Genomic DNA, 19,692 nt, shown 5'->3' with positions numbered 1-19,692 from the left:
ATTCAATCTACTTCATATTTTTTTTACAATTAATCTTTTGATTTTTTAAAAATATATAAAAAAATGAAAGCAGAGAGTAGAAAATGAAAACCAATTTATTTATCTAGTAAAGTGAAATTAGGGCTGTGACGGCTCTGAATTTTTCTAATTGCGGTGAAACACGAATGCTTCTCGGTTGGCTTGCAGTTCCGCCGCCCCAGCAGAGTATGTTTTGTTTATTTCACTACAGCGCGTCCCCCACGGTAAAACATCATCGACATGAGTGAACACAACATGAGAGGTGGAAACACGAGTTTATTAACACTACTAAGTTCGCATCCTGATTTGTTGAAATGAAATCTGCGGTGACGGGGTAGTTGTTGTTGTTGTAGCGGCTAAACAAGCATGTCATGAGACTGCACACGCTGCGCTGATTAGATGCGCAGAGGGTTGAAACAGCGGTTCTCTGACAGCCGGGTTTCTTTTGCTGATTACTGTGATTTTTAAAACGACTTTGTTGTTCACTTTGTATCGTTCTGTACGGGAAAGATGAGGTGCTTCCCTGGGACGTATGGCTAGTGAGTTTACTGCATGCCTTTAGATTTTAATGCTCCAGAGACGCTGGACGCGTACCGAGCAACATCACTGGGTCTATGTTTAAAAATAAAAAAGCAATGATGACGGACACCTGGGTCCTCCGTTTTAAAAGGATCTAAAAAAGTAGCTAAAACCAGAAAATGCATGCATTATTCGTTCGCATAATTTCGCAAAATTGTTTATTTATTTTTCTATTGTTTGATTAAATGACTGATTGTTTAACCATTACATCAATCCATCCATTATCTATACCACTTATCCTGTTCAGGGTCGCGGGGGTGGAGCCTATCCCAGCTGTCCTTGGGCGAAAGGCGGGGTACACCCTGAACTGGTCGCCACAGGGCACATAGAGACAGACAACCTCAGCACTCACACCTATGGGCAATTTAGAGTCACCAATTAACCTTACAAGCATGTCTTTGAACTGTGGGAGGAAGCTGGAGACCCCGGAGGGAACCCACGCATGCACAGGGAGAACATGCAAACTCCGCACTGAAAGGCCCACCTTGCCCAAACCGGGGTTTGGGCAAAGTGAGGCAACAGCGCTAACCACTGCACCACCGTGCAGCCTAGCCATTACACGTTATATCATTTTATGTTTGAACTAACTTGCGCCTTAAACATTATTAATGTTGGTATAACAATTTCAGTGGTATCATTCAAATCTACAGTAAAGTAGATCTAAAGCTCGATGACCTCTAGATTAGAAACCCCAGCTGTTCCTGAACTCACCATCATAAACCAACCTGTCAACCTGCCTGCTAATTAACTGTCTGTCTGTGCTTCAGGTGACAGAACCATGCAGGTCTCAGTGAGAAGGCTCGCTCTGTATCCGCTGGGTGTTGTCCGGTCCGGCCAAATCAGGGGTGCCCTCCTGAGTCCAGCACACCAACCTCTGTCGCCCTGCACCCGCACCCTGTTCAGTGAGACAGGAGTGTGGGAGAAAGACTACCGAACAGAGACGCGGCGCAGAGTGGAGGAATGGTGGCACCCAAGAATTATGGACCAGTGGAGGAAGGATTCACTGGAGCAGGTAGAGAGTGGCGATGCAGTTTCCTACAGAGTTTAGCATGGTAATATCACTGTAATAGGTGTGTGTTTTAATGTGTATATATGTCCTGGTTGTCAGAAGACATGCTGTCCGTGTCAGTCTCCCCCTCTCTCTGACATCACTCACACAAACTGTGTAAACAGGTTATGACTTTTGAATTAGAGCAATGAAGTAAAACAAGGCTGCACCTGCCAAGTGAACTCCTCCATTAGAACAAATGTCTTAATTATAAACACCTGTTACCTTTTTTTCTTAGATCAGTGTATCATTAGCTCATTAAGCGCCCCTCCTCAGCATCAGCAGCTCTGACTCTCTCTGGCTCCTGCAGCTCCGTCTGATGATATCTGCTAATGGTCCGACCGTGCGGCTGCCTGAGACGCGCTGACAGAGACTAAGTGCGTTCATGGCAGCCTTGTTCTTAATTAATTTATTGAAAAATTCATGACTCAGGTTTCCTGTCGTCATGTATAGCTGGGGTGTAACCTCCAGTACTTACTGTGTTGCCGTGGTAACAGCATTGTGACTGTAAACCATTCATAATCAGCGCTGCGGCAGCTCAGATTTTGACACTATAATCAGACCCTGTTAGAGCCTTATACAGAAAGTCAGTGTGCAGAGTTATTATGCAGTCTTGACCTCTTCAGGTTCACACAGTGAGTTTTAGACTAAGCTCGTTCAGAAGTCAGACTGATGATGGAGAAATGATGTTATTGTGACTCCACAGATGAAAGTTTTATGCTCTTTTCCTACACCCAGTCAGTGTTTCTAACAGCTCTGTGTGTTATTTTGACTGTCAATTCCCCCAGGGTTCCAACAAGAAGAAGTTTTATGTCCTCTCCATGTTTCCATACCCGTCGGGGCGTCTGCACATGGGCCACGTCCGAGTTTACGCCATCAGTGACACTATCGGCCACTTCCAGAGAATGAGAGGACATCAGGTAAATGTCTTTCTGCCATTTCCTGCCATCCACACAGAAATAACCAAGGTTAATACAATAATGCACGAAACAGAAACCTAGAAAGCTTTTATTTTGTCTTCAGCGCTTGAAAAGGTAAGTGTCATTGAAGGCATTTGAAAGAAACTGGTGTAAATAATCAAATCAAGGAGGCTGAATTCCATTTATCTACTACAGTTTCAAGGTCCTGGTGTTGTGCTTTGCTCACTTGGACACTGGAATAGAAGAAAGCCATTGCTCGTGTTATTAGTAACACTGAGTTTAAAGTAATAATCTCGAAGATTTTCATTCCAACTAATGTCTGTTAAGTCATTATCTATCGCTGAATGAGTTAACACAATGGTGATTGAGCCTATGGCCCACTGATGAAAGCCTTTGCATTTGCGGTATTTCTGGGTGTCTGTGGCGACTTTTGCTGAAAAAATCACAAGCGGCGCCCAGTTAGTGACACGTTTTCCATCACCCAGCAGTGGTTGGTCTGCCAGAGAGGGTAGGCGGCGGCTTCTCAGGTCTCTGCAAGTGTTGCGAGTAAACAGTAATCTACTATGGCTGAACAAACAAAGAAAAGATCAATGACTACAGATACAACTTCAAAAATAAGTGAAAATCCAAAGAAAAAGAAACAAATTTGACGCTCAGATGAAGGCAAACAGTCTAAAAAGGAAAGAGACCGTCAGCGAGGAAAATCAAGAGTTACAACCGGTGCTAACTGTGGACGTCTGGTTATCTGGGATGTATGCGCCTGCAATTTCCGTTCATCGCCGTAAGGTGCCGCCAAATAGAACGAAACAGAGAACTTTGAGATTATATCTTTAAGGTCTATTTAGCTTAAATAATCAGCATCCATCGATGTCCTGCTCTAAAAAAAAGAGATTTAAGGAATAATAAGGAATTTAATAATTCACCAACTCCTCTTTACTCAAACCAGGGAGAAAACAAAATGTTGATTAGATGATAGTGCCTTTATGTAACATAATATAGATCTCATTCTGATTGATGACTGACTTTTTACTTCAAAATTTAACACAATGAAAACATGTTCGAAAGGGAGTCAGATTAACTAGACAATTTTTTTTCCCTTCCCCTTATCTACTTGTAACCATAACAAACCCAAGTTTTATGGACAATTACAGTTGTTTTGAAACACAAGCTAACACCTAGTGTAACTAAATTAACCAGCTATCATAACTTTCCTCCTCCCTGTACCTTTTCTTGAACGGAATAAAGTTTGTGCTTTTTTTGTGTTTCAGGTTCAGTTTTTTTTTTTTTTTTTTTTAACCTTCATTTAATCAGGAAAAAGCCATTAAAACCATTAAAATCTCTTTTTTTCAAATGTCCTGGCCAAGACGGGCAGCAGCAGCACTGTTCTATAAATCCACCCACAGAGTGTGATACACTTGCTCTTCATTGTTTTTTAAGGTTAAGGTTTCCTCTTAGATTTGAACCCCCTTCTCTGTTTAAAAAAAAAAACATGTATTGAGTATTAGTTGGAAGACGTGCATTTTCTGCTTCACACATTACTAGTGTTGTGTCTGCCAGCTCCACGTCATTAAAAGAGTGTTTGTTTCCCTGCGACCCTGAGCAGGATAAGCAGTACAGAAAATGCATGTATGGTATTTGTGTGATCCCAGTACCCCACATTGTTCACTGTTAACTATCCTTATTGCTCTTTTTTAGTAATGTGCATAATGGCTGTTGACTGCTTTTGGAGGTGTTACCCCCGACCCCAGATCACAGTTCAAAGTTAGTCGTGCTTTTTGACGCTGAATTCTAACAGTGAAACTTACATTTAAACCTTAATTTGAAGTAAGATCTCACTACCATGTTAAATATAATGTTATATATTTAAAAAGTGTAGTTCTTTTCAATTCTTACATTAAGGAATGAGTTGTGTCCACTGTTTTTGTGCATTGAACAAACAAACAGAACTTCCCACAACAGGCGGCCATACCTTTTAATAATAAGCCTCATTAAAGCTTTTAATTAGTGCTCAGGTTTGCTTTATTGTTCATTATCTGCCCCTCACCGCCGCCTCTTTTCTGGGGCTTAGCTGTGCCTGCTGTTGTTCAGACATAAAGAACATTATTTTGACTTTTCTTCTGCACAATCACAAAGGATGTGTCATCCTCAGACGCACTTTGAGGAGCACATTTTATTGACGCAAACCTCTCTGATTGTGGCTGTTCTCATAATATAAAGCATCATTATGTACTGATAGAGTGAGTCAGAGAACAGTACTGACTATCTCATTTATGCTGTCTTTGTCTCACAGCACTGAAGCTCCAATCTGATCCGTTTGTTCTCTTCATGTATAAAACACTTTATTAAGTATTATTATCTGCTTTTTTACACTGCTGGAGCCTCAGTTTACACTTGCACTGAAGTGTGAAGCTGCATATCTCTTTGTGTTCAGCTCACATGATGTACATAATAAAGTGTACCAACAATAGCATTAATATAGGCACCATTGGTAGCATAATAATACCTCCTGGCTCTACTGTCTTTCACCTCTTTCTACTATCCTCGGAGCATGCTAGATGTTTCTGTTCCAGTGTTCTGTGTTGCGTTCTGTCAATACGGTGGACTCACACTGTTTACGTTTCATAGTGTTAATCTGTTTACACAAAATGTATTTTAGTACGGCAAGTGTTCTGGCTTCCCTTTGTAGTCTGAGTAACATTGATCAATCACGTATCAGCAGGCTGCGACGTATGCAGGAAAAACAGTCCATGAGGAGAGCAGAAGCAGGCGGAACGTAATCCGCCGTAATGACATCCCGGCTCCCCTCAGCGGCTATCTGATGACGATTTAGCTTCTTATTAATCTCTATAAACAGACATCTGCATGCTAACAGTTAACAATCTGCTCTATATCTAAAACTTGAGGTAAACTACCTGACGCGTTGTCACAAAAGCCGTTCAGCGTTCAGATTTCCAGACTTCTTCAAATGCACCAGAAATGATCGATCCGACCTCCGTTCAACAAACAAGCATTTTAAAAGTAGTTTTCTTCTCCTCCTCTTGAGGGCAGACCTGACAAAGCATGAATATTTACTTTTTACACATCTGCATCATCATGTTGAAGTTTCGGTGGTAGGTAGGTAAGACCCGTTAATTAAAGTAAATCACAAGAAAAACGGTTTCTTTTTCTGGGTTCATACCGCTGTAGTTAGCCAGAGTGCAGCCTCTGTGTAACTGACTATTTACAGTGAAACTGAGACTCAACAGGAACAGATGAACAGGCGCTCCTCAGGGGATTGAATGAACCAAGAAATGACTGTTTATTTTGCTGACATATCTACATCACTTTTGATCTTTTGACACACTGTCGCTTCTCAAGTTGCTGTAAACAATGCAGCGCACGGAAAAGGAAGTCTCTAAACCGGACACGCACAACATGTCATATCGTCGTCAGACTGTAGCCGATGGGTTCTGAGATTGCTTTAGTGTAAATGAATTGTTTCCTGTCTTTTTCTGCTACAGACTGTTAAATGTGTCATTTTTTGTTGTTGAGTTAAAACGACCAAACCACTGATTATAATAGCTCATTAGATACACCATCTAATGAGCTATTGGCTCCATTTTTATGACACCTCAGAGCAGATGAACTAGTTAAAGATAGATATAAATATATGAACATAAAAGAGGAATGATTTTCTTGTAGTCCTGGAAGTTCTTGTAGACTGAAGGTTCTAAATCCGCTGTGATAAAGATGCATTAAAGGTAAAATCCATTCTCCACTCTGTGCTAAATCACAGCGTTGCAGTCGATATTCACGCTCTGCTTGAGTCCAGTAAACGGCTGCTGCTGTTGAAGAGAAATCATGTCCTGCTCTTTGGTTAGTCGTCCTCACACCATCCCTCCTCGTCTTTACACTGATGACATTTTTTTCTTTTCCTGGGGGATTTTATGTTTTTAAACATCTCCCTCACCTGCGGAGAATATCCCATCTGCTTTTGTCTTATTTCTCCGCGGACAGAAACATGTTTCACCTGACTGCCAACGACTTCCTGCCCAGGAGTGTTCGTTCTCTCAGCATCTGTCAGAAAGTAAATCTCGTTCCGCTGAATGCACACAGTCCACCTTATTCACCAGTTAATTAAAAAGGTACACTCTGCTGATTGTCACGTACTAAAGCTATTTTCTGTTTTCATAGGTATTTCATGATTTAGACTTTCCTTTTTTTAAATCAAGAAATATAACCGTTTCATGCTCACTCTCAAAGTTCCTGTTGTTTGATATCGCTTCTATAGATTGTGACCAAAATGTATCAATGGATTAATGAGAGAGCTTCTTATGAGTTTACAGAATGCAGGTTTCTGTGGTTTTATCTCTGTTACATAACAAAGGGTTAAATCTTAACCTGAGAAGATTTTAGTGTTCGCAGCTTAGCTGGAGAAAAGGCTCTGGTAAGGGCTGGAAGGACAGCAACAAGTGATAACAAAGTCGTTGTCTTTGTTGTGATACCAAAGTCTAAGCTACATAGTATAAGCATTTGTTAATATGAAGCTGGAGCCAAGAGTTGGTTAGCTTACCTTTAGTTTAGCATAACGACTAGTCACAACGATAATGGCTAGCATGCAGCAAACCAAGAAACAGTCATTTTGAAGGCCCATAAGAAACACTTACATATAACATGTTAGTTAGTCTTTTTTGAGGTGCTTGTAGGCAAACTTTGTTAATTTCACTGAGTCAGGCTAGCTGTTTCCAACTCTTTCTCTTGTTTATGCTAAGCTAAGCTAACCAACTGTTGGCAGTAGCTAGATATTTACTGCACAGACATGAGAATCGTATCACTGGCATGAAAGTAATATTGAAGATTTTCATCAAATGTCCGTTAAGTCACTATCTATCTCCGAATGAGGTAACACAATGGTGATTGAGCCTCTGGCCCACTGATGAAAGCCTTTGCATTTGCAGTATTACAGACTGGGTGTCTGTGGCGACATTCATGGAAAAAATCACAAGCGGCGCCCAGTAGTGACGCGTTTTCCATCAGCCAGCAGTGGTTGGTCTGCCAGAGAGGGTAGGCGGAGCTAAGCGGCTGCTTTTTCCGGTCTCTGCAAGTGTTGCGAGTAAACAGTAATCTACTATGGCCAAACAAACAAAGAAAAGATCGATGACTACAGATACAACTTCAACAATAAGTGAAAATCCAAAGAAAAAGAAACAAATTGGACGCTCAGATGAAGCAAACAGTCTAAAAAGGAAAGCGAGGAAAATCAAGAGCTACAAGTGGAGCCAACCGTGGACGTCACACATGCGACACTGTCTGGATATATGGGAAGTGTGCTCCCGCAATTACCGTTTGTGGCCATAGGTGCCGCCAAAGAGAACGAAAGTGAGATCTTTGAGATTAGCACTTTAAAGTACTCTTCCTTTAAACCAAACTATCTGCATGGTTACATACCACTAAATCACCTAATGGCAAAATATATTTACACAATTTGGGTGCAAAAAAATTTCTTCCCTTTCTTACTTACATTTTTAAATTCGTGTAACCTTAATGGCAACAGTTGTTTGGTCACAGGATGACATGATTTTTTTCAATGAACAAGGACGTGAGAGGTGAACAATAAAACAAATACCGTGGTCTGGTTTGAATCAATTAGCATGATGATAAACAGACAAATGCTGGAGTTACATCTCCGTGCTGCCACAGATGGAGAGAAGCTTCTAGCTGGAGCTGTGTGGGCGGACACTCGCATGAAGCTGAGTGGCTCCACATTCACAAAAAAATCTCTTGTGTCCTTCTTGCTGTCATGAAGAAGAGCCAGGATCTGTGGACTGACGTATCTGTCACAGGTTGGCACTGCCTTGCTCCACATTACAGTGGACAGATTGTCATAAAATGCGCCTACACTGACTCCCACGTCCATCGAGCGCTGCCTGTTGTCACTCATGCTCTGAAGTGTGCTGTCAGTCTCTGTGGTAACCAGGAGAGTCGACTAGTTTTCATGGTCAGCGGAAGAAGATAATTTTCCTTTGCTGCTCTCTTTGAACTTTGAGAATAGAGCTCAGTAACGCAGCCTGTCCGTCACAGCAGCTCCCTGAAACACCCCCTCATGAACACGGTCTCATTTAATGGCGCATTAATGCTGAATAAACAGAGTAGTAGACTTTCCATCCTAATGAGGCTCATGTTTTTTCCTGCCTTGTTATTTACATTAGCTATCTTTGGTTTGTCTTCCTCCTGAGCCGTCACAGTGGTCTGCTGTGCCGCGCGCTCTTAGCTTAATACCATCCAGCACTCGGCTTTACAAATGAGGCCCATGCAGTTACCAAGGATACCAGTTCGTCTGATACATCAGCCGCGTTAGAGTCCGCTGATGATCCTCTCCAGTCCTCGACTCCTTGTCACTCTGCTTCTCCTCTACTTTACTCACGCCTTCCACTCCTGTGCTTTCATCTCGTTTGCTTCTCAGCGAGCAGAAAACACACACTGAAGGAGCTAAAGGGAGAAAGAGATGAGCGGTGGAGAAGTCGTCTCCAGATGACTTACGTCGAGGAGGGGTGTGTGATAGATGGGGGCACCACAGTGGATGTGGGAGAGAGCGGACACAGAGGGAAAGTGACAGTAAATTGTGGTGTTGTTTAGCAAATTGTGCGAAAAACGACTCACCGACTAATAAGCATCAGACTGGCAGGTGTGCAGCTGTCACATCCTGAGCCTGCGTTCAAAGCTTCACCTTGCTTTCCTCTTGTTTTTACATTATATAACAGCTGCGGTTACAGGGAAATTGTTCCTGTGAATGCAATGACTGAGATGTGTAATGGAGTTGAGGTCACAGCAGGGAAAAACACATTATCATATGGGTCATCATGTGCTGCAGTAAGAGGAGCTAAAGCTTTTACGGCGAATACATTTCCTCCTACTGTGAAATGTTTTAGTGTCTGCTGTTACAGTTAGAATAAATCCTCTGGTCAGATACAGTCCAAACTCACAGACAGTCAGTCAGTCTTTGTGTCTGTAACGTTCCTCTTTACACAAATTCAAGGCTCATTATGTCATTTGGATGTTTAACCTTCACCGCTTGTGCAGGATGTTTTCCCATCCAGCTGCTGAATGGGGGAAGTTTCTCTTTGCTCGACTATAATCTGAGTTAGCACCTGTATACGAGCCTGATTTTTGTGACATTACAACTAGTTTGGAGGCAGGTCATTGTTCAGAAGACGACTTTAAAACCTGGGATCCGCTTACACCTGTGAATGGAGTAGGAGACTTCTTGTGTCGAGCATATAAACTTCTGAAGACTGAAAAAATATTTGTGTAAACACTGATTTTGGACTTTTTCATAAAGTAGATACAGGTGATGTAATCTAAAGAATTATTATTTCTATATAGTTATTTTTCATCCCTGAAACTGGCGGCGGGGGGGTTGATGCCAGATGAAGCGATTAACTGCACGCTGCCTTTACATTTTCCAGGGCAAAAATTTAAAGTGAGTGATACACATGACTGTTAAAGAAAGCAGGGTGAGATTTTTTATTAAAAATCACCACTTAAGCATGTACAGGGCAAAATCAGCAAAGAGATAAGAGGTACAGCTCTGTCCACAGGGGGCGCCAAAATCAACACAAACTGAGAATTCCTCACAGAAGCTTTAAATGTGAACTGAAAGAACTGTGATGTAACAAGAAAAACAAAATGTCCACCAAAATAAAGTTCTTATTCTCACAGTAGGACTTAAATCTACACCATATTTTGGTGTAAGATCTCACAAATATGTTAAAGATTCAAATGAACTTGATTGTGGAGAATAATTTAGTACCAGGTAACATCTAAAAAAAAAAAAAGTAAATAAATAAATAATTTAAAAAAAGCCCCACACACACACACACACACCACACACCACACCTGAGTCTAATTTCTACGCCCAGACTGTAATGATATCAACACTTACACTGTCGTAACTTTTCTATACTATTGGTTTATTTTATTTTATTTATTTTTTGGTTTGTTTGTCTGTTTGTTCTGCTTATCTGTTTGTGTGTTTTTTCTGTTCAATGTCACTATCTTGTTTGTCATGTTAATCCACAAATAAAAAAATACAATAAAAAAATACAAAATACAAAAAAGAAGAAGCTCATTTTATCAAAAGAAAAGAAATTAAATGTGAAAAAAATAAGCTTTTATTTGCACTATATAAAACTTAAAATGAATCAGTTATCCAAATTCTGGTTGAATTTCAGCACTGCTACAGATCTCCTGTCTGCGTCCACAGGTGTTGAATCCGATGGGCTGGGATGCTTTTGGGCTTCCAGCAGAAAACGCAGCCATCGAAAGAGGACTCGACCCAGAGGAGTGGACCAAAAGGTACATGAATCATCACGTCTGCTCCTGTTAGCCTCATTGTTTATACACAGCCTAACATTGCTGCTCTGTGTCCTCAGTAATATCCAGTCCATGCGGGAGCAGCTGGACAGCCTCGGCCTCTGCTTCAACTGGGACCGGGTGAGTGTAACACCTGAGCATCAGGCAGAGATTTTAGCAGCTGTTAGGTCTCTGTTTCACGTGAATGAGACTTACATCGCTGACCTGACTCCGTCTTTCCCAAACAGGAAGTGACCACCTGCCTCCCAGACTACTACAGGTGGACCCAGTATCTGTTCATCAAGCTCTTTGAAGCAGGACTGGCGTATCAGAAAGAGGTAGGTCGGCCTTTGAACCGAACTGCTCATCCTGCTTTTCTCCTGAAAGGAAAATATGATTGCTTTGGGTTTGAGGTCCCTGACAGTGACAGAAATGATTGAGGCAGCTCATCCGTTACTCCTGGAAGAACATGAATGAAGTGAAGAGAAGAGAGCGTGGTCGAAGCCTCTTTGATTATGTTTAATGAAACGGGACGACCTTGAATGAGCTTTGGTCCGTCTTTTAAATCCAACCTACTTCTTAAGCTCTCCTTTTTAATTTTGACTGAGTGTAAGTGTAATCATTTGCATTTGTGTGCTCTTTTGTGTGTGTCTGTGTGTCTGTGTGTCTGTGTGTGTGTGTGTGTGTGTGTGTGTGTGTGTGTGTGTGTAATCCAGGCTGTGGTGAACTGGGACCCTGTGGATCAGACGGTGCTGGCTGATGAGCAGGTGGATGAAAATGGGCGCTCCTGGAGGTCTGGCGCCCTGGTGGAGCAGAAGCTGCTCACACAATGGTTCATCAAGACTACCAACTATGCCAAGGTACAGCTCTTGGCTGTGTGTGTGTGTGTGTGTGTGTGTGTGTGTGTGAGTGAGAGCCCTGTGTAAGTGTGTGTTAGTGCAAAGTGGCGTCTGACTGACTGGCCAGCAGCTTAATTCAGGCCGGAATGAGCAGCGCACCCCTCTGATAACAATCATGGCCAACTCTTCAGCAGCAGCAGCTGCAGCTCTGCCTCTCCGGTGCAGCAATCAGACCCCTGGACGCCTTCATTTGTAGCCAGGCGTCTGCAGGCCGAGGAGAGAGAGACCAGCAGAGTCGGGGTTATACCACCAGGCGGCCTGGCCGACTGATTAGAGGCCTACACCTTTTCAGCACAGAGCACAGGCCTGCTGCAGAGTGAAATCACCCCCTCTGGACTTGTGAATGAGCTACAGAAATGGTTCATGCATTATACATCCAGTGCATGCATGTGAATTGTTAGACATACATGTGCACAGAGCTGAACTTGAGGAGAAACTCAACTCATTTGGCAGAAGTGATAGAAATCCAACTTCTCATTTAAACCCGACTTAATCCTTTTCTAAGGTGAGAAAAAATGTGTAAATGTTTAATTTATTGTTTCTAGATCTGGAACAAAAGATTTGGGACTTTATATGCCAGACAGCTGAAGAGTGACAGGAAATATTGGGAGAAGAGAGTGGAGGATGACAAAGGGCCGAGGGCGGGAGCCAAACCTGCGGCTGCTACATCGAGGACTGCAGCCTCTGTATGTGGGGTTCCTGCTCTGAGCTAAACCAACACCCAAAGTTAATTTTAGCTATTGGTTAATATTTCGATTGATTTGCTTTGCAAACTTTTAAAGAAATGCTCGGCACTATTTCCTAAAGCCCAAAGGGACATCTTTAAATGTCTTCTTTTGTTATAAAAAAAAGTCCAAAGACCAAAGATGATATGTTTACTGAGATTTAAAAAAATCAGCTAATCTAATATATAAGACACTAAACATAAGAAGACACTTCTTTCTCGCGGCTGTTGATCAGTGGTAGAATCGGTCGTCTATCAATTGGAAGGTTGGAGGTTCGATCCCTGACTGCTACAGTCAAATGTCGAAGTGACCTTGAATGTGAATAGATCTGATGGGAGATTGACACTCAGGCCTCAGCCATCAGTGTGTGACTGTGTGTGTGAAAGTGTGAATGTGACATGTTGAGTAAAAGTGTTTTGAGTGGTTGGAAGACTAGAAAAGCGCTATGTTAGTAATCATTTACCATTATCTATAATCAACAGTAAACACTCCCAAATGTACACAATGTGCAACAATACTCCTGTTGAGAGTGCTGCAACTCTCCATAATCTGCATGTGCAATACATAGTTTACAAGAACACAAGTTCTTTGTTCCTGTGAGTGGTTTTTCATACAGTAAGAGGAACATAATAAAACCAACGCTTTCTCGGGAGGCGTGAAATTGATCTAAAATCTCCTGCTTTAAATAATGTTTGACAGTAATGGTTAGCACTTTGTAATTAACGGGTGTTTTATCACATTTGATTCGTTTTGCAAATTTGCCACCAGAATAAGAAGTACCAGTTTGTTCAGTCAGGTCAGGGGTTACCCTGTTTTAGCCGCGGCGCTGAAGTCGCCTGTGCTCGTCCGTGTCAGAGGTGTGAGCGGAGGTGGAAGCAGCCTACTGTGACAATGTGTTCCTGCATTTCTAATTTTCTCTGATGAACGGAGAAGTGGGAAGGAAGGAAGAGGAAGGTGTTAGGGAAAAGAAGTGAGAAAGACAGACGAAGGGAAAAAGAAGGACCGTGTCAAAGCGCAGCGTGCCAAATACAAAGTGCCGTGCAGTAATTGGACTGTGATTTCCTGCGTGTCTCTGCTCGCCTGTGCTCGCGTTCCCGCCCGTTAGACAACATTAACTTCAGACAACATTTATTCAGCTGCTGTCAGGTCGTTCCGCGCCGTTTCCTCATGAATCGTAACCATATTGTTTCCTGCAGGACTCAGATGAATGCATATTATTACTAAGATGGATCTTTTGAAGTGGGGCGAGCAGGATGCAAAATGATCACGTGGCATGATGGCTGAGTTTTCAATTTCATGCATAATCACACTTGTTGCACTGAGGCACACATGCCGCCTGCCTATTACATCACACTGACATCTCAATGATTCAACTGCACTATTCCTCAAATCAGCACAGCTTTCTCTGATGTCATTTAACCACAAACAACTCCTCACTTGAAGGTTTCTGCTTCAAATCTACGAACTGTCCTGCAAAATCAACGTCTCTCTATTTCTGCATTGTGTTTTTTGAAGAATTGTACTTGATGTCTCTCTCTCCCCCTCACACACACAGACACACTGGTTATTGCTATACCATGCTAAGCTTTTCTTAGTTTCCATGGAGACTCCTGTCCTTGCTGTACATCCTTCACTTACTCCTGCTTTTGTGCCAAATTATATTTTACAGTTTAAGAGACTAAAAACATTCACTGCCTCTCTCTTTCAAGTCCTCGTTAATCAGACATCATTTGCTTTCATCATCTTCGTTCGTCTCCTCCTCTTCAGCCCCTCCGTCCTGCTGACACAGATTCTCCAGGATTTCTGCCTCTTTTCTTCCACTCTGCAGCGAATCCATAACCGACACACCCCCTGCTCATACTAGTGATGACTCTATCCAGTGTTAATGTTTGTATTGATATGGCTAAGATGAGGGGCAGCATGCCGAGTGGCACGGCGAGGGTGGGGGCGGGGTTTGAGTAACAGATTGTGACAGACTGAGAAGGAAATGGAGAGTTAGAACATCTTCTCTCTCGGTCCAGCTGTGGCTTTTTGGCCTGAGCCTCGTTGATATGCATAGATTCCTTTAATCATGCAGAATAAGTGTTGTTGTATGCGCGTGTGTGTGTGTGTGAGAGAGAGAGAGTGTGTAGCCGATTGCTTTGTGATATGAGGGAAAGTGGGGCGAGTGGAGGTCAGGATTTTTGAAAATCCCTCTTTGTCTGCATAATGTGACCTGCTCGGCTCGGCTGCTTTGTCAGAATAAATTGGCTGGGCTTTGAAAGAGGCCTCGCTGAGTTGGAGTCGATTGCATTATCCCACAGTACTCTAGACAGCCACATACTTATGAGGAACCTGTTGCCCCCTTTATACAAAAGAATATCTATTTTTTCCACAGTGAAGTTGAAAATTAGTTCTTCCTAAACTTGCACTAAGTATTTAACTTTCTGTGTCCCTCCTCCAGCCTCTCTTGGACGCCCTGGCGGACCTTCCCGAGTGGTACGGGGTCAAAGCCATGCAGGCAAACTGGATTGGAGAGTGCACCGGCTGCTACTTTGATTTCAAACTCAAGGTGAATCTCAGCTCCCTCCTCCTTTTGCTTCTTATTCATTCATCACTCTTGCTTTCTTTCAATCTATCAACCTTTTTAGACCGAGTGTTTCCCCGTTGCTCCCCCATCCGGGCCTCCGTTTTTCATCTCTTTCTCCCCGAGCGCTGATTGCTTGCTTTATTCTGGATTCCCTGTTTATTTATGTATTTGTGCTCAAACCCATGTACCCAAACATAAAAGATCCACACTTTGTTGTTCCCATTCAGTGCGTTGCATTCATCTGCAAGTGGTAATTTACCAAAACAGATGATGTAACAGATTAGTTTCTATTGAATCATCTCAGAATCATATTTACAGTTCTTCACCCGTCAAACTGAGCCGTCACAAAAGCACACTGAGAGCCAAGTGAGCATCTTTCTTAAACGGCTCTCCTTGAAAAAGAATCAGAAAAATTGTTACTCAAGTCATCGCCAAAATGGAATGAGTCTAATATTTCTAGTGGAAAGACGGTGAGAGTAATTTTTGTGTGTGTATTTTCCCGTGTGTATAACAGTATGCACGGTTAAAGTAAAACCAGGGTTCATTAAGTTAATTGGATGTCTTCTTATTTTATTTTACACCGTCATACATATTCACTGAATTGTCTCCCCAGGGCGCTGAAGATATGTATAAATATGTGCTCTACAACATGACATACACTAATTAGCCCAGAGCCCCTAAATGAGCATGTCACCTATGAATCATAACAGGATTAAAGGCTGTAGCCTCATTATGTATCAAAGAGCTACATACAGCATGTGAAGCAAGCATGTCACAGTCCCATGATTCTATGCAAACTATGTTTCATTTACACTATATATTTAAAATGCCCACGGCAACGTGTCTGATCCTAAAATGTATGTCCTGAAACAGCTTCACTTGAAAGACAAAAAAAAGAGGCTACAGCCTTGCTAGCAGCTTTAGCTTAAGTGTCGCTGTAGGTTCAAAGTTCAAAGGGGGAACTGAAAAACAAGTACAAAGACAGTCAATACAATTATTACATTGAGATTCATTAGAACGACTGCGAGGAACAGCTACACATAGGGAGGAGCTCAGTTATCTAAAAGGAAAAGCTAACTAGTTCTTTGACACAAATGCTCAAGTTAGCATGCTAACATGGTCACAACCCATTGCTTACATCTGGATGCCTAGCAGCAATATTAACTGTATTCTGCTTAGTTTAGCATGTTAGTATGATAGCATTGGTTAATTAGCACTAAAACAAAGTATCCAATCAATCCAAATATATTTATCAAGCACATTTATAAACAACAATAGTTGACCAAAGTGCTGTAAATCCATCCATCCATTATCTATACCGCCTATCGTGTTCAGGATCGCAGGGGCCGGAGCCTATCCTAGGTGTCACTGGGCGAGAAGCGAGGTACACCATGGACTGATCGCCAGTCAATCACAGGGCTGACATAAAGACCAACAACCTTTCAATCATTCACACTTATAGGGAATTTAGAGTCACCAATTAACCTAACGAGCATGTCTTTGGACTGCGGGAGGAAGCCGGAATGCCCAGAAAGAACCCACGCATGCACAGGGAGAACATACAAGCTCCACACAGAAAGGCCCACTACATCCGAACCGGGATTCGAACAGAGAGATATTTTACTTGATTGGAGGAATAAAGCAGAAATAAAGAAAACTAATATTATAATTTATATATCTGTATATTGTTTTTGTCCCCAGCTTATTGGATTGGTTTTTACCCTAAAATGCATTAATCAGTATTACTAAACTACAGATGCTTCTGTGCTAAACACTGTAATAAGATATCTTAAAATGACAGCGAAAGCTTACTCTTAAATGTGATGAATGTAAGAGGTAGATATTGTTCTTTTTCTGTCTCTGAGGAGCCGGCAGGTCTGCCCCATTAGTACGGCTGTTTACGCGAGCGCTGAGAGTTTCTTCTCTTATCTCCCAGGTGAACGGGGAGGAGACGGGGGAGACCCTGTCAGCCTACAGCTCCTCCCCAGAGACGGTGTTCGGAGCGGCTTACCTGGCCATCCTGCCCTCCCACAGACTGCTGCACGGGAGCAGCTCGGTCCGCTCGGCCCTGGAGAAAGCCTTTCAGCCGGGCAGAGGTAATCATCTCATCTAATCCCTGTCTGTGTTCAGGCCGTCTCTTAGGACAATAATGCAAAAAAGCAGTTAAAAAAATGAAGAAGGAAATACATGATTTGTATTCGTCTACATATATTCCACATCCCCTGTGTGGATGCATGTTTGTGAATGTCAAGGTATGGATGTAGTCGTTGCAGTGGTCTGAGCGTATGTTGATTGGGATTCCCTCGAGGTTTTCTCAGCCTCAGCGGTGAGTGATTGTTGATAATGAGCCACCCGGGGAAGCAGTGCGCCCCTTCACATCTCTCCTGCCCCTCTGCTCTCCAGACTCCCTGACGGAGGTCACGGCTCGCAACCTGTTCACTAGCCTGGAGGTCCCCGTGGTCATCTCACACAGGGAGGCGTTTGATGGCTATCTGGATACAGTGATTGGTGAGTTATTAGTGTGGGTGTGTTTCACAATGCCCCAGCAATTGTAGCTGTACGTTAGTGTACGTCTGAAGCCAGTGTTTCAGATGTTTGTCTCGCACAGAGGTGGAGGTGGAACCCAAGGGATTGTTAATGATTGGTCTCATCACAACATGCTTAACATCACCACAGGGTTTGGTGTTTTCCTACTCTCCAGAGACCAGTTATATGTGTGTTTTTGTAAGTCCGTGTTTGTGTTTTTTTACATGTTCGTGCTGCACCTGTGTCTGACAGGAATCCCAGACTGCAGTGAGGAGGATCTGTCGGTGGCCAGAGCTCTGAACCTGACGTGGACCACGGTGCTGAAAAGCGCCGAAGATGGGACACAAACTCTGACCAACTCTGATAAGGTCAGCAGTCTTTATGATAACCAAACATAGTAAAAGTATTTACACCTTCTCTTAATCGCGTCTGTCCTCCTGTCTGTAGTTCTCAGGCCTCACCAGACAGCAGGCATTTGACTCCATTACCCAGAAGGCCAAAGAACAGAAGGTCGGCGGCCACCTCACCAGCTCCAAGCTCAGAGACTGGTTGATATCAAGACAGCGGTATTGGGGAACACCCATCCCTGTGGTGCATTGTGGGTCTTGCGGTCCAGTTGCTGTCCCTGAAGAGGAGTTACCCGTTACGTTACCGAAGCTGCCGTCTCTCACAGGAAAGGGAGCGTCGCCGCTGGAGGCCGCTCACGACTGGGTCAACTGCAAGTGTCCGAGGTGAGAACTCTCTCTTATTTTTTATAAGAGCATCACACACAAACTGATCTATGTACTTCAGCTTAACTGTCCTATTTTCTCTTGCACATTTGTCGTAGTTAATTGTAACTGTGAATCATATCTCCCTAAGGACTTGCAACAAGCCCACGTTGCGTCTTCCCCAGGTGCAGTGGAGTGCAGTGACTAACAGCCAATCATTTATCCTATAATTGCAATTATCTTGATTATTTTCTTATGATGCTAATGGGATTTCCCTCGTAATATTAAAATGCATGCACAAATAATTCACATCTAACACACTAGTACTGCCAGTAGCTGGCAGCTTGTCAGTACTGCCTGTCTCCTTTTGTCATAGAACACAAGATACTGTTACACAAGATGTTTAAAGGTACAGGTTTTGACGTGTATCAGTAGTTATCTATGTATTGCAGCTAGTTCTGTTTGTCAGGTGCAGCTTATTATTACTGTAAGCTTACTGGTGCACTGACTAGTGACTGCATGGTGCAATGCTGCTGCCCCACAATGGTAAACATTTTTGTGTTAAAGGGCCAGTTCAACAATTTTCAACCTCAGTCCGATCATGCTATCATGGGGAGCTAATGCCATTATGGTTAAAAAAAATGCTATTTCGCTCTGTGCCTTTGGAGGATACTGTCCGTTTCTTCAATGGGCCCAGGAAAACCTCTGCCAGACTACGTAAAACGCGTCAAGGAGCTTGCTAACCTACACTTCCTCAATCTAGGGCTAGGAGTGTGTAGTTGGAAAAATACGCATACCATAAAATGAAATAATTTGTTCCGTGAGGTGCCTTGAAACGCTGCCTGCTCTCCTGTTTTCCCTCCCAGACATGAGTCATGTCTCATTCAAAATCATCATGTATGAAATGTAGACTGCAGACCCCAAGTTTTTTTTTGGACGATCCACCGGTATATTCTTGTCGTGTTTCAGATTCTGTACTGCTCTGAGCCGTTGCCTGCAGCAAAACGATAGTATTTCACTCCAGCGTCTCTTGCTGGGCCGTTCCTTTCAGAGGGAGGGGCGCAATGCACGCTGGGTGTTGTAGGAATGTAGAATGAGTGAAACCATGAGCTGTCAAACATTATTGCTTCTATCGCTTACAGAGAACCCCAGCTTTGACTGACAGTGGCTTTTTCTAGGGGCGAACTTCTCCTTTAATGGAATTTTTAGCTATAAGAGCACACCAAGCTCCAAGGAACAGCACTGGCCTGTAAAGTGATGTTGGCATAGAGGCAGCGTTGGGTATTGTAACCTCTGGGATCATTATGTGTGCATTTTCAATACACAGTCACTGGAAAATAAGCTTCTGTTCAACAGTTGGTCCCCTG

General features: G+C 42.8%; 1 protein-coding gene across 1 annotated transcript in view; it reads left to right on the top strand.

The window, feature by feature from the left end:
* lars2 (leucyl-tRNA synthetase 2, mitochondrial) overlaps positions 1-19,692 on the top strand; it is a 36,146-nt gene that overhangs the window by 3,995 nt on the left and 12,459 nt on the right. The window contains exons 2-12 of the mRNA XM_069656521.1: positions 1,365-1,609; positions 2,434-2,565; positions 10,808-10,899; positions 10,977-11,037; positions 11,145-11,234; positions 11,613-11,756; positions 14,964-15,071; positions 17,026-17,185; positions 17,493-17,597; positions 17,868-17,983; positions 18,063-18,346. Coding sequence (XP_069512622.1) covers positions 1,376-1,609; positions 2,434-2,565; positions 10,808-10,899; positions 10,977-11,037; positions 11,145-11,234; positions 11,613-11,756; positions 14,964-15,071; positions 17,026-17,185; positions 17,493-17,597; positions 17,868-17,983; positions 18,063-18,346 — 1,526 coding nt within the window. The 5' untranslated portion in view covers positions 1,365-1,375. The remainder of the gene's footprint in view (positions 1-1,364; positions 1,610-2,433; positions 2,566-10,807; positions 10,900-10,976; positions 11,038-11,144; positions 11,235-11,612; positions 11,757-14,963; positions 15,072-17,025; positions 17,186-17,492; positions 17,598-17,867; positions 17,984-18,062; positions 18,347-19,692) is intronic.

The sequence above is a fragment of the Semicossyphus pulcher genome, unplaced genomic scaffold, assembly GCF_022749685.1.
Source record: "Semicossyphus pulcher isolate SPU_LCO1_2020_fin unplaced genomic scaffold, fSemPul1.0.p SCAF_9, whole genome shotgun sequence".
Taxonomy (NCBI): domain Eukaryota; kingdom Metazoa; phylum Chordata; class Actinopteri; order Labriformes; family Labridae; genus Semicossyphus; species Semicossyphus pulcher.
The sequence above is the reverse complement of the archived record's forward strand: the minus strand, read 5'-3'. Positions and strand labels throughout refer to the sequence as shown.